Consider the following 12,861-nt stretch of genomic DNA (forward strand, 5'->3'; position numbering starts at 1 on the left):
CACCTTCTCACCATGGCGATGTAGCAGGAGCAAAACCCCACTCCCTTATGGGAAAGGAGAGCGACATCATTCACTGGGATTCAGGCATTTAACTACCTGTGTATGATCCCTGCAGTTCCCTGTCGCGGTGGGGTTACGCGGTGGAGTGCACAGTGGGTTTGAAATCGTAATGCCGAGCACACCCGTCGCCAGTTGGAGGTTCAGGGACAGTGCTTACACAGCCCTGCTTGACTTGAGTGTTCCTCACCAGGGGGCCAACTCCAGTTGAGCCCCAGGATATGAAGGCCTGAGCTGAATAGCAGCCACTGAGGAAGGGGGAGGCAGAAGAGTCTGGGTAAAAAGGAATTATGGGGGGAAAAAAGTTAAGTCAGTGAAAAGATGTGGTCAGTTCAGGATAAAGAACGTTAAACGCCTTTTTCCCTAAACCCTCACATGGCTGCTGGTTTCTACAGAGTTATAAGTCCCCACAGTCCCTCCCTTTTCTGCCTCAGTCATAAAGCGGGGTGGACATAAAAGCGGTTAATAATATACTCTTATAAATAAAGGTACTGTGGAGGTACATTTTTGTTCTTAAGGAACCAATTTTCTAAATGCACCCTGTAAGTAAAATAATGTTCTTTTTGGGTACTAAGTACCTTTTACAAATTACATAGTTACAAGTGAATTATCCATTGCTGGCTAGGGGTACAAAGTTATGTACCTATAGGGTTTACCACCCCAGTGAAAACCATGTGTTACCTTTTTAGGCACTTTTTCATGGGTTTTTCATGAGTGTAATATATCATTTATAAAGTATCGCTGTCAATGGCATGTACAAGAATCTTAATTAAAATAATAAAATGTGTTGACGTCTGAATGTAAGGACAATGAGTGCCTGTCTTCAGATGCAGCTTTAGAATTGCTGGGAGTGACCTGTGTGATTGACAGGTCCCCTCCCCTGTAGGGGAACAGGCCTTTCAGGGACATCCTGCGATGGAGGTTTTGGGGGTGGGGCAGAGGTGAAAGCTTTTTTTTTCTTTTTTTTTTTTTTGCACGTCAAAGAGGATCAAGTTGATCAAGATTAGCGGGCGGCGCAGTGTGGCTTTCACAGATAATCTCCCGACGCAATCTGATTACAGCTAGCGCGGCTAGCTTAGTCACCGAGCACACGAGCCATCAGCTCCATTTTAATCTGGGGGGGGGGGGGGGGAGACTGTGTGAGATGCGCTAGCAGGCTACGGCCCTCAGTCATTATGAATAAATAGCGTTGAAAAAGCTTATTAGGTTTATTTCCTGTATTGGTTTACCTGTCAGTGGGCGGGGCTCAGAGGTGTAGAGATACAGGTATACCTGCGATAGGCCTGTACTTAGTGTGGAGCCGTTGGGAGAGGTTGTGTGCTGTTGACAAGTGGTCTGTTTACTGTGATATAGCTATCTTAATTGTCTGTTTCGGTTGGATATTTTTAGGGCACCTTTATTTACTGTTAAATGCCAACTTCCGGAGATTGTGTGACTCTTTAAAAGGCCAAACCCTGGCTGGCTTTATTCCGAGAACCTTCTGCTTCTGATGTCAGAGGGCTGGTAGGACGATGGGAAAATATCGGAACTGTGTGAAGCCTTAAATCACCTTGTCCTTCAAATGTCCTCAGTGCGTGTGTGCTCCGCGTGCTTGCTCTGCGCACATAGTGGGCCCACAGTCAACGTGTGTGTGTGTGTGTGTGTGTGTGTGTGTGTGTGTGTGCACACTTGAACAGGCCTGAACAGACGAGCATTGTAGCATTGCTTTGGTACAGTGTGTATGTGGGTCAACATTAGCATAGCGCTGTGCATTGTAGCATTGCAATAGGACAGTATGTGGGTTAGCATTAGAATAGCGCTGAGCATTGTAGCCTTGCATTAGTACAGTATTTGGGTTAGCATTAGCATAGTGCTGAGCATTGTAGCCCTGCATTGGTACAGTATGCTCGTTAGCATTAGCATAGCGCCAAAGCGTTGTGGCCTTTCTTGGGTACAGTGTGTGGCTTCGAACGCGCACACATCCGGGGGTACAGCAGGCCGGGGTCTGACTGGCACTGCGCGACAGCTCGTCCGTGAGGCTCCTCACTGTCATATCCCACAATGCCCTTCTCTGCTGCTGCCGCCGAACAAAGGCAGGGCTGAGGCCCACTCTTTACATCGCTCCCTTTTCTTTCCCTTCACAGAACACTGCCCTCTCTGTGCAAACACAGGGCCGTCTGTCCGTCTGTCTGTCCGTGTCTGTGTGCCCGTGCGCCCCCTCACCCTCCCGGCTCTCACCTCATTTGCTCTCGTCACAATTTGCTCCTTGTTTCGCAAACTTAGAAAAATCCCGATATTTCCGAATGTCTTTTATGAGTCCTCTAACACCAAACAGATCTGCAGTCCGAAGTCTGCTTTCATTTTTGCTATTGATAACAGACGTGTAACCGCGCCATTATTTTGTTAGTGAGTTAGTGTTCGAGCAGTGCTTACTGAAGTAGCACATTGAATAAGAGCGTGAAGATCTGTTTCCTTCCCTCTTCCTCTTATCGCTCATGTCTTTCTTTCCTCTCTCTCCCCTTTGCCGTTTCATTTCATATTCCTCTTTCATTTTCTTTGTTTTTTACCTCTGTCACTCTCTGCTCCTCCCTCCTCTGTCATCTGTCTGTCAAATTAAAATTCAAGGTGCTTTATTGACATGAAATACACTTGAAGATATTGCCAAAGTGTACATTCATAAATGTAGAAATAACACAAATGTAAATTAAACCGAGTAATTACTATGTTGTAACAATAACAACCACTATATTCGAGTAATGATGATAATGATAATAATAATAATTATAATAATAATAATGCAGAAACAAGATAAAAATAAATAAAATGAATATATTTTTGTTGGTTAATTAGTGTCCCTCCGATTATGACAAGCAGAGAAGTACTTTGCTACTATTGGAGCTGTTGGCCCCTCTCCTAGCAGGATTTGTCACTTCTATTCTGTTTGGAAATAGAAGTCTTTAATTAGTGATAATTTGTTGAAATGATGCGTCATAAATTCTGAATATTTTCCGCAGTGTGGGAGAAAGTGCATCTGTTTCCACCTCTCCTGTCTTACAGTGACCACATGTTCTGCTTTTGGTAACCAACCATGTGTTGCAACCGTTGTCAGCCTTTTTCAATTGTGTGTGGTTACTGAGCCTGTACTTGGTCAGGATCTGTCTCTGCTTTGCATCTCTGACAGAGAAGGGATACTCGACTATTGTGCAGTTTCTTTTTGGGATCTGATAGCAATTTTAGTTTTTTGTGTCGTGGTTACATCATCCCAGTATTCCAGATAAGAGGTTTTGGACTGTTTCATAACTTGGCCTACTCTGAGTTGTTGGTGAGCAGTGCTGGTATGAAGCTGGCCTGTGTGTTTTAGTTGGGTGACTGAGGGGACTCTTCACGACTGAGCTCTTGGGCTTTCTTCATTTCCTTAAATTGCAATGTGTCCTGTGGGCTCTGTCTGCCTCTCTCCTCTCTCTCTCGCTCTCTCTCTCTTTCCCGCTCTCCTTCTCTGTCTCTCTCGCTCTCTCTCTCTTTCCCGCTCTCCTCGGCCTGTGTTGAGATGACTCACCGCTCTGGTATCCGCCCGTCTCTCCAGTCCCGTTCCCGTCACCCCCCCCCCCGTCCCCCCCCCGACCTTTTGAGAGAGTGTGAGATACGAGGCCCTTTCGCCCCCCTCAGCCCGCCACTCAAGGCCCCAGAGAGACGGGTCGTCCGCACGCGCGGAGACGCCGCACACGTGCCCCGTGGCGTTCGTAGCGAAACCCGCGCGTCCCGCGTTTGAGGACGCGCGATCGAAGTTCACGTCTCGGTCTCCTTATAGCGCAACTCAACTTTATTTGCCCCAAGTGCTGTGTGACAGAAAGATCTAGAATCTTTTCTTTCTTTTTTTTTTTTTTTTTTTTAGCACCAGAGCTGCCCCTCCCCACCACATAAATGCTTTCCAGAATGCTAACCTTTCGCGGTAGTAATGATTCATGGGGAAAATATCATCGCAGTGTTTTTTTTGCTCTCTGGGTTTTTTTTTTCTTGCACTGGAGAGCAAAAGTGGCAGTTTCATACCCCGGGCCCGTCGTGCTGCAGTCCCAGCATGCTGGGGTTTGCGGTCAGGAGGGCACCGGGCCAAAACTCTGGGCGTGTTGATCCGTCGCTTGGCTACGCCGCTTCGAGAGGAAGTCGTACCCGAATCACCAGATGCAGCTCGGCTTTATGTAGAAACGGTTTAATGGTCTGTGGAGATCACGATCCATCACCGCACACTGAGATTCTATTTCGGGTTATTGTTTGTGCATCTTGATATGTTGAAATAATGGAGGGTTAACGCTCAACTGTGTTACACCCTCACTCTGCTGAACCCTCACAGTTGGCTGGTTTCCATGTCCTGGCTTTGAGTGCAGAAGCACTTTTTAATGGCTTCTGTAACTCTTATGTTACTTATTTCTATTTATTAATTCATTCATTTTATTAATTTCAAATGCTTATCTGATGGGAAACCTTATCTAGCCGTATGCTGACCCGTAGTGCTGAGGACAAACAGTGAGTGCAGTTTGACCTGCAACATGCAGCCCAGCACAGCTCGGCACAGCTATAGCACAGCTCTCAACATAGCGCGGAACACCTCAGCACAGCTTACAGAACCGCTGGAGTAGTGACCGTGCAGAGCCAGCCTGTGCAAACACAGCATACATCTGCACAGTCAGGAGCAGAAGCTTTTCAGCTGCTAATACAGGAGGCCATTAGTAGGGGTACTAGGTGGGTTAACATGGGGTTCAAAGGTCAAAGGTCAGACCTGAATGGCCAGTTGAAGCCAGGTACTCGTGATCGATGGACAGTTTGGAGGGGAAACGTGAGAGGAGAGGGAGAGATGAAGACAGCAGCTGCTGAACAGTGTTCTCCGTGAATGCAGCACGGCAGGGAATTCTGGGAGGGTAAATGTCTCTAAGCTGCTGAAGCGGTGCGTTAATAACAGGTCGGTGTCATAAGATGGCCCCCGCGTGAGTCTGCGGGGTGTGGGAGGGGCGGAGGCGGAGTCCGGAGTCCGCTGCGGCAACTCCGGTAAAATGCGATCGCTTCCGGCAAATTCCCCCCGACAGGTGCGAATGACGCGCGCGGGGGGAACCGGGAAACGTCGTCTACGCACTGCCTCCTGGGAAATTACGCGTTTCTCACGTTTGGGAATGTATCTGGGAACGCATTGCAGTGTGTAAATCTTAGGTGATCATAGGAAAGGACGAAGACTATGTGCCTTTAAGACTTACTGCAACCACGGTCACCTTACCGCAAATTCGCAAGCAGTGAGGGCATACGGAAATCCCCGGACTTCCATGCTTGACGTGACCCAGAATATCATGTACGCATCAACGCTTGCTTGTGCGCTCTTTGGTCCCAGAGATCACAGATCATTGCGCTAAACATAGCAACGGTCTTTTACCTTAGTAACCACCCACAAATTCACCGAGGTACGAGTTTCCATCTTGAACTGTTATGGAAGTACCTTCGTTGATACCGAGTTAGGAATCTTAATGGTTATTTATTGTAAAATTTCTGAGATATCGTGAAAAATATTCAGTTGTGAATTGAACACGCAGTCCATTCACCTTCCTCTCGTTTACCACGTGTTAGTGGTTTGTGTGTGTGTGTAGAGGTGTGTGTGTGGGCATGTATTACTATCTTTGTGCGAACCAAAGGTCCCCACAAGGCTAGAAAGATGAGGAAAATTACGCGAGGTGGGGACCTTTTGCTGGTCCCCCACAAGTTCAAGAGGCTGTTTTAGGGTTAGGACTTAGGGTTAGGGTTACAATTAGGTTAAGGTTAGGCATGTAGTGGTTGGGATTTGGGTTCGGGTCAGAGGTTACAGAATGAATGTAAGTCAATGGGATGTCCTCACAAGTATAGCAATCCGAACATGTGTGTGTGTGTGATGCTAATAGTTCTGTACTCCCATATACCTGTACGCCCAAACGCCTGTACACGTTTGCCTGTACGCCTGTCTACTCGTACACCTTTAAGTCTGTAGTCCGGCATGCGCTCGCGCTGAGTGTGCAAACCCCGTCAGTCCTCGCTGCCTGCCCTAGCTGGTTCCGCGTCGCCGTGGGTAACAAGTACTCCAAAACGCTGACACGAACTGAACCGCGCGCGCCGTCGTGCTGCCGAAGCCGTCTTGTCCCGGAAGAGGCTTTCCGTAACAAGCTCAGGGCTTGGCGGGTTGCTGCGGAGCTGCTCGGCGCTGGGGGGGCGCTCCGCAGGGACAGGAACTCCAGACGGGCGGCGGGAAGGCGCGTTTAGGAGCGTCTGCGCTTCAGAGAGAATGCGCGACGCGTGCGTCTGTGTAGAATAAGAGGCTCGGTGTCTGTGTGCATGTATTATTGTGCGTGTGTGTGTGTGTGTGTGTGTGTTTGGTAGTGTGTGGTAACATGCAGTGTGTGTTAGTGTGTGTTAAAATGCAGTGTATGCTAGTGTGTGTTAGCATGCTGTGTGTGTTAGTGTGTGTGTTAACATGCAGTGTGTGTTAGTGTGTGTGTGTTAGCATGCAGTGTGTGTTAGTGTGTGTGTGTGTTAGCATGCAGTGTGTGTTAGTGTGTGTGTGTTAACATGTAGTGTGTTAGTGTGTGTGTGTTAGCATGCAGTGTGTGTTAGTGTGTGTGTTAACATGCAGTGTATGCTAGTGTGTGTTAGCATGCAGTGTGTGTTAGTGTGTGTGTTAACATGCAGTGTATGCTAGTGTGTGTTAGCATGCAGTGTATGTGCGCTGGTTATTCTGCGTGCACTAGTGCGCACATTTGCTCTTGCGCAGCCTGACCCGCCCGCTCTGCGTTGCAGCTGTTCGACCGCGTGCGGGAGGATGACCCAGAGTTCCACAGGAAGATCGTGGCGATCAGCAGCGAGCTGATCCAGCCGGGCCTGGCCATCAGCCCCGAGGACGCGGAGAAGCTCTGCTCCTGCGTCAACGTCGTCTTCCACTGCGCCGCCACCATCCGGTTCGACGAGCCGCTCAAGTGAGCTCCGCCCGAATGCTGTCCCACAATCCTCCAGTGTCAGATGCGAAGTAGCCATTGTGTTGTTCTGGGGCTATGTCGTATCTTTACCGGCTGTGAGGATAGAAGACCATGTTAAATGCTGACTCCACTCACCAACTAAGTGAGAACTGTGGAGCGGTGTCCAAAATGGCTCCCTCATTCCCGATTCCCTACTATTCTGTGAGGTGTCCTCTTGCTCTTTACTCTCTGCCTAGCTTCCCCGTGTTTTTCAGAAGAGGGATTATTCTGTTGTTCTATCGCTCAGGTCTGAGCTGATTTACTGCCTCTCCGCTGTCTGCTTTCTCTCCAGGTGATAAATGATTCACAGAGATAATGGCTGCAGAACCTCATCGCTGGGTTTATACTGCAACCAGGAATATGAGAGAGGGGGAGAGGTAGAGAGAGAGAGAGAGAGAGAGAGATGGAGGGGAGGGATGTAGAGAGAGGAAAGGGAGCATAGAGTTTGAGAGGTGTGCGTGTATGTGTGGGGGATGGGATGACTCATTATCTGTGAGTAGTAGCTTCATTTTAACTGGATCTATAGCCCAGGACAGTTAGTCCACTGTCTCATTCCACACTGCACTCAATCAGTTTTCATTGCTTTCTCTCTCTCTCTTCCTCACTCCATCATTCTCTTGCGCTCCCCTCCCTCACTCTCTTCTATGATTTGCTGTGTGTGCCAGGAGACTGGCCTGTCTGGGAAGGTAGTGAAGGTAAAAAAAAAAAAGCTGTCAGGTGCCGTGAAGCATGCACTTCTGTTGCCTCAGAACTGTGGCCTAGCCTAGCCTAGCCTAGCCTTCAGCAGGGGAACCAGCTCCTGTCCTGAGGGCTGGGTTCTCTGTCTAGGCTCAAATCCAATAGGGCAACACACTGTTAGCTTAGCATTGTGCTGAACCATAGGCACCCAGAGTCATGGATGATTGTAAAAGACAGTAGTTGGAAGCAGAGGCTTTTAGAAGAACAGAAACCCCTTCCCTTTCCCAGACCGTCAGCCTCAGCTGTCAGACAGTGTTTATGCGGATGGGCCCATAGGTACAGATTAGGAGTCCTTGGAGGAACAGAGGCATCTCTATCTTTCTCTCTTCCTCTCCCTATCCCTCTCCTCTCCTCTGCTTTCCTCAGGGGTGTGGTCTCTCTCCCCTTCTCTTTCTCTCTCGGGCATTCACTCTCTCACTAAATTTCCCTCCATTTCTCGCTTCTGTCTGTGAAGCCGATTGGCTGCTCGTAGCCGTGAGTGACGGTGTCGGCCCCTCCCCCCGCAGACTCGCCCTGCAGCTGAACGTGATCGCCACGCAGCAGCTGCTGAGCCTGGCGCAGAAGATGCAGCACCTGGAGGCCTTCATCCACATCTCCACCGCCTACGCCAACTGCAACCGCCACCACATCGACGAGGTCATCTACCCCCCGCCCGTCCAACCAAAGAAGCTCATCGACTCGCTGGAGTGAGTGGCAGCCGGCTTAGCCCCGCCTCCTAGTGCTCACGCCCCAAAAATGCTCACGCCCTCTGAGCCGTTTACCTCCGCGTGTGTGTGCCTGAGTTTGTCCTTCGTGTTTAGTTTTATCTCTTTTTTTTTTTTTTCCATCCATGATTTAGTTTTTATCATTTTGTTTTACTTTTAGGAATTAACGTGTATTTGGTGAAGTTCTGTAAGAATCAAGCACCTTCTTAACAGAGTGAGTTACAACAGCAAATTAGACTCATTAGACACTGAACACGTACACGTATACAACATTTTTAATTTGCTCAAACGAATAGCATTGTTTAAATGGCTGGCAAATTGCACCGATTAAACTGAACAATATCGAAAATGAGGGCAGCTTGAGTTTAGTTTCTTGGAGAGGCGTGTCCTGCTTTCTGTTCGGTTTACAAAAAACTAAATTTTTTTAGTTCCCGCTTTGTCTTACGATGGTAACCTTGGTGATGACAGGTGGATGGATGACGGCATGGTGCGTGACATCACGCCTCGGCTGATCGGGGACCGGCCCAACACCTACACCTACACCAAGGCGCTGGCCGAGTGCGTGGTGCAGCAGGAGAGCAGCCGGCTCAACATCGGCATCATCCGGCCCTCCATCGTGGGGGCCAGCTGGCAGGAGCCCTTCCCCGTGAGTCCCACGCCCTGTCCCCCGCCCCCTGACCCCACGCCCTGTTACCGCCGGCCACGCCCTGTTACCACCGGCCACGCCCTGTTACCGACGGCCACGCCCTGTTACCACCGGCCACGCCCTGTTACCACCGGCCACGCCCTGTTACCACCGGCCCCACCCTGTTATCGACGGCCACGCACTGCCCCGCCCTCTGGCCACGCCCTGTTACCGCCGGCCACGCCCTGTTACCGACGGCCACGCCCTGCCCCGCCCTCTGGCCACGCCCTGTTACCGACGGCCATGCCCTGCCCCGCCCTCTGGCCATGCCCTGTTACCGTCAGCCACGCCCTGTTATCGATGGCCACGCCCTGTTACCGGCCGCCATTCCCCGCCCCACCCAGCCATGCCCAGTAACGGACGGCCACGCCGTATCCTGCCGCGCCATGCCCTGTCCTGCCTGACCACGCCTTGTTATTGACGGCCACGCCCTGTCCAACCCCCAGCCACTCCCCCCCCATGGTCTGCCTAACACTATGAGATGGGGTGGTTTGCAGAGGTGGAAGATCAGGGTTCTGAAAGTCGAGGTCATTCCCAGTGTTTTGTTCCAATCACCTGGATTTGCTAATTAGCGCTATTCTTCAGCCAGGAGGTGGAACTAATTGGTGAAATCCTCTGGCTGAGTTCATTGGCGGGGGGATAAACACATGGCAGGACATGTAGTAGTATCGTGGATTCGGTATCAGAATTGGTTCAGCTGTTGATAAAAGAATCAGTTCAGCTGTTCAGTTCAGCTGGATAAAGCAGTAAGAGTATAGCGGCAAAATGCACATTCCAAACATGCAGAAGGTTTTAGGTTGGCTCTCCATGTGCACACTTGTTCTGCAGTATGGTTGTTTGAGAGGGGAGCGCATATAGTGTTTCAGATCCGACGATTCTGCATTCCGAAACCATATTGGTTTCCGGGAAGGGCTCAGTAATTTGATCTCGCGTGTTAGAGTACACGCAGACAGCTGATTTGCTGTAAAGCTGATAATGGGGAATTTTAAAGGATGCACAGGGATTACGTAAAGTGCACATGATTCTGGCGAGCAGTTGATCGTGAAGCACGTGCTCCCTGTGAACATGTGACCCTGTAATGGCCCTGTCGTAATGTCACGAGTGGGCGGAGTCTGGCTCTTGCGCAATGGGTGGCGTGTTCACTGTGACTGTGGAGCAGTCAGGCCATCTTCACACTCCTCTGATGAGCTTCCCACAACAGAGTGCAGTAGAGACTGATTTAGACCGTGTGTGTACATTCGTGCCTCTGTTAATGGTTTGTGTGTGTGTACCTGTATATTAATGCCTCTGTTAAGGGTGTGTGTGTGTGTGGGGTGTGTGCCTGTACAGTAGTGCCACTGCTAGGTGTGTGTGTGTGTGTGGGGTGTGTGTGTGCCTGTACATTAGTGCCTCTCTTAAGGGTGTGTGTGTGTGTGTGTGTGTGTGTGTGTGTGTGTGTGGGGTGTGTGTGTGTGCCTGTACATTAGTGCCTCTCTTAAGGGTGTGTGTGTGTGTGTGTGTGTGGGGGGGGTGTGTGTGTGTGTGCCTGTACATTAGTGCCTCTCTAAAGGGGCTGTGTGAGTGTGTGAGTGACAGAGAGAGATGTACTTCTCTCTTCTGTACATGATGAGCTCTGCTAAGAGCTAAAAATGTTTCTGATCCCCTGTGGGTCAAGGACTTTCAATGGTACAGACGTGTCCAGAAAGCTCCAACAGTGGGAGAGAGACACACATGCTCATGCCACACACAGCCCTAACAGAAGCACTAATGTACTGAGACACACACACACACACACACACACGCACACAGTGCAGTACAGCGTTTCATGCATTTTTAAAGAGCTGCGATATGCTGTTGATAAATGGTGTTGCTAGCATTTGCGCTAATGCTGGGACTACACAGTGCTGGCTTTGAAGGGCTCTTATCTTGGCCCGGGCAATAAAATGTGATTTAATTGTAATTTTCCCTGGTAATGCACATTCTTTCGGGGCATGTCTGAGGCTGTGATGATGTCATCACTGATTGACAGATTCCATGGCATCTTGTGACCGCTTTTTTTTGCATTCCTTTCTCAGGGCTGGATCGACAACTTCAACGGGCCTAGCGGGGTCTTCATTGCTGTAAGTAGCATGTGATTTGCCTTTGCAGAATAGGACGTTATGGCCTGTACACAGCTAAAGAATTCTACTGTAGGGGTGTGTTCATATAGTAAAACACCAGGCCCTCTGCATTGCTTTTGGGACCCGAACATCTATTGCTTTTGGGACCGGTATCTCTCCATTTCTTTTGGGACAGGTACATCTGGGATGTTTTTGCAGCAGTTGATTAGACTGTAGGTAGGGCCATTAGTTGAAACAAAAAGATGTTGGAGGACAGGGATATAGATCGCAATTTCCTGTCTCCTCAACTGTACTTCCTGTATCCTGGGGGGTGTTTTGGGGCCCTGCAGGCAGGGAAGGGGATCCTCCGCACCATGAGGGCCAATAATGACGCTGTGGCCGACCTGATCCCCGTCGACACGGTCGTCAACCTCACCCTGGCCGCGGGCTGGTACACTGCCGTGCACAGGTGAGCTATATGCACACAATGCACAGGTGAGATTATACACACAATGCACAGGTGAGATTACACACACCTGCAGTGCACAGCTGAGCTATACACACAATGCACAGGTGAGCTACACACACAATGCACAGGTGAGATTATACACACCCGCAGTGCACAGGTGAGCTATACACACAATGCACAGGTGAGATTATACACACACAGTGCACAGGTGAGATTATACACACCTGCAGTGCACAGGTGAGCTGCACACACACACACAGTGCATGGGTGAAATTATAAACACACCTGAACAGCACATACCTGAACTATACACACACAATGCATGGCTGAGATGATAAAGCCCTGCAGTGCACAGGTGAGATTATACACATCTGCAGTGCATCTGCAGATATACCTGCACCATGCTTCAGGGGGCGCTCTCTTCATTGAACCGAAAGCACTTCATTTTCACCGTTGGTGGTGGTGAGGTGAGCGTCTGTTTATAGGGCCACTCAGTGCCATGGTTTGGATAGACAGTCGCTCGGCAACACGGGCGTTCAGGAAGAGCACTAGCCACATCTCCAGGGAGACGGTTGCCGCGTGTGCGTGTTGGTGTAGGTAGCGCAGAGGGCAGCGGAGTGGGCGGGGTGCCGTTTGTGCTTTTTTGGCCGCTCCTAATGAGGCTTTAATGAATCCCGTGTGTGACGTCAACTCGGTCTGAATTTTTTTTTTCTCCATTATTTCACTCTCTCCAGGGAAATCTGACCTTAATCGAATATTCCACTCTTTTTTTCTCCTTTCTTTTAATAAAAATTCAGACCTGGGGGCTCTGTTCTGGGAGACATCTGTGCCACATTAGTGTATACGCGTGTAGCGGGTAGAAATGTGTGTTAGACGTAGCTGCGGGTGTTGGTGACATCACCACGGCATGGAGGTGTCTGTGGCGGGCCTCGCTGCAACTTCTGTGATGCCTCTGACCTCACCATGACCCCTCTGACCTCACTGTGACCCCGCTGTGACCTCACCGTGACCCCGCTGTGACCTCTGCTTTCCCTCTCGTCCGTTTCAGACCAAAGTCGGCGCTGGTGTACAACTGCACGACGGGCGGAATCAACCCCTTCCACTGGGGCGAGATCGGTAAGCGTCGACACGC

The 12,861-nt window shown here is 49.9% G+C and overlaps 1 protein-coding gene across 6 annotated transcripts in view; it reads left to right on the forward strand.

Annotated features, from left to right (window-relative positions):
- si:dkey-97m3.1 (fatty acyl-CoA reductase 1) overlaps nucleotides 1-12,861 on the forward strand; it is a 39,659-nt gene that overhangs the window by 19,647 nt on the left and 7,151 nt on the right. For all 6 annotated transcript variants that reach the window (XM_035425100.1, XM_035425102.1, XM_035425101.1 and 3 more), the window contains exons 3-8: nucleotides 6,841-7,016; nucleotides 8,300-8,479; nucleotides 8,966-9,143; nucleotides 11,237-11,281; nucleotides 11,611-11,729; nucleotides 12,778-12,845. In XM_035425100.1, the coding sequence (XP_035280991.1) occupies nucleotides 6,841-7,016; nucleotides 8,300-8,479; nucleotides 8,966-9,143; nucleotides 11,237-11,281; nucleotides 11,611-11,729; nucleotides 12,778-12,845 (766 nt within the window). The remainder of the gene's footprint in view (nucleotides 1-6,840; nucleotides 7,017-8,299; nucleotides 8,480-8,965; nucleotides 9,144-11,236; nucleotides 11,282-11,610; nucleotides 11,730-12,777; nucleotides 12,846-12,861) is intronic.

Source organism: Anguilla anguilla, chromosome 7 (genome assembly GCF_013347855.1).
Source record: "Anguilla anguilla isolate fAngAng1 chromosome 7, fAngAng1.pri, whole genome shotgun sequence".
NCBI classification, from domain to species: domain Eukaryota; kingdom Metazoa; phylum Chordata; class Actinopteri; order Anguilliformes; family Anguillidae; genus Anguilla; species Anguilla anguilla.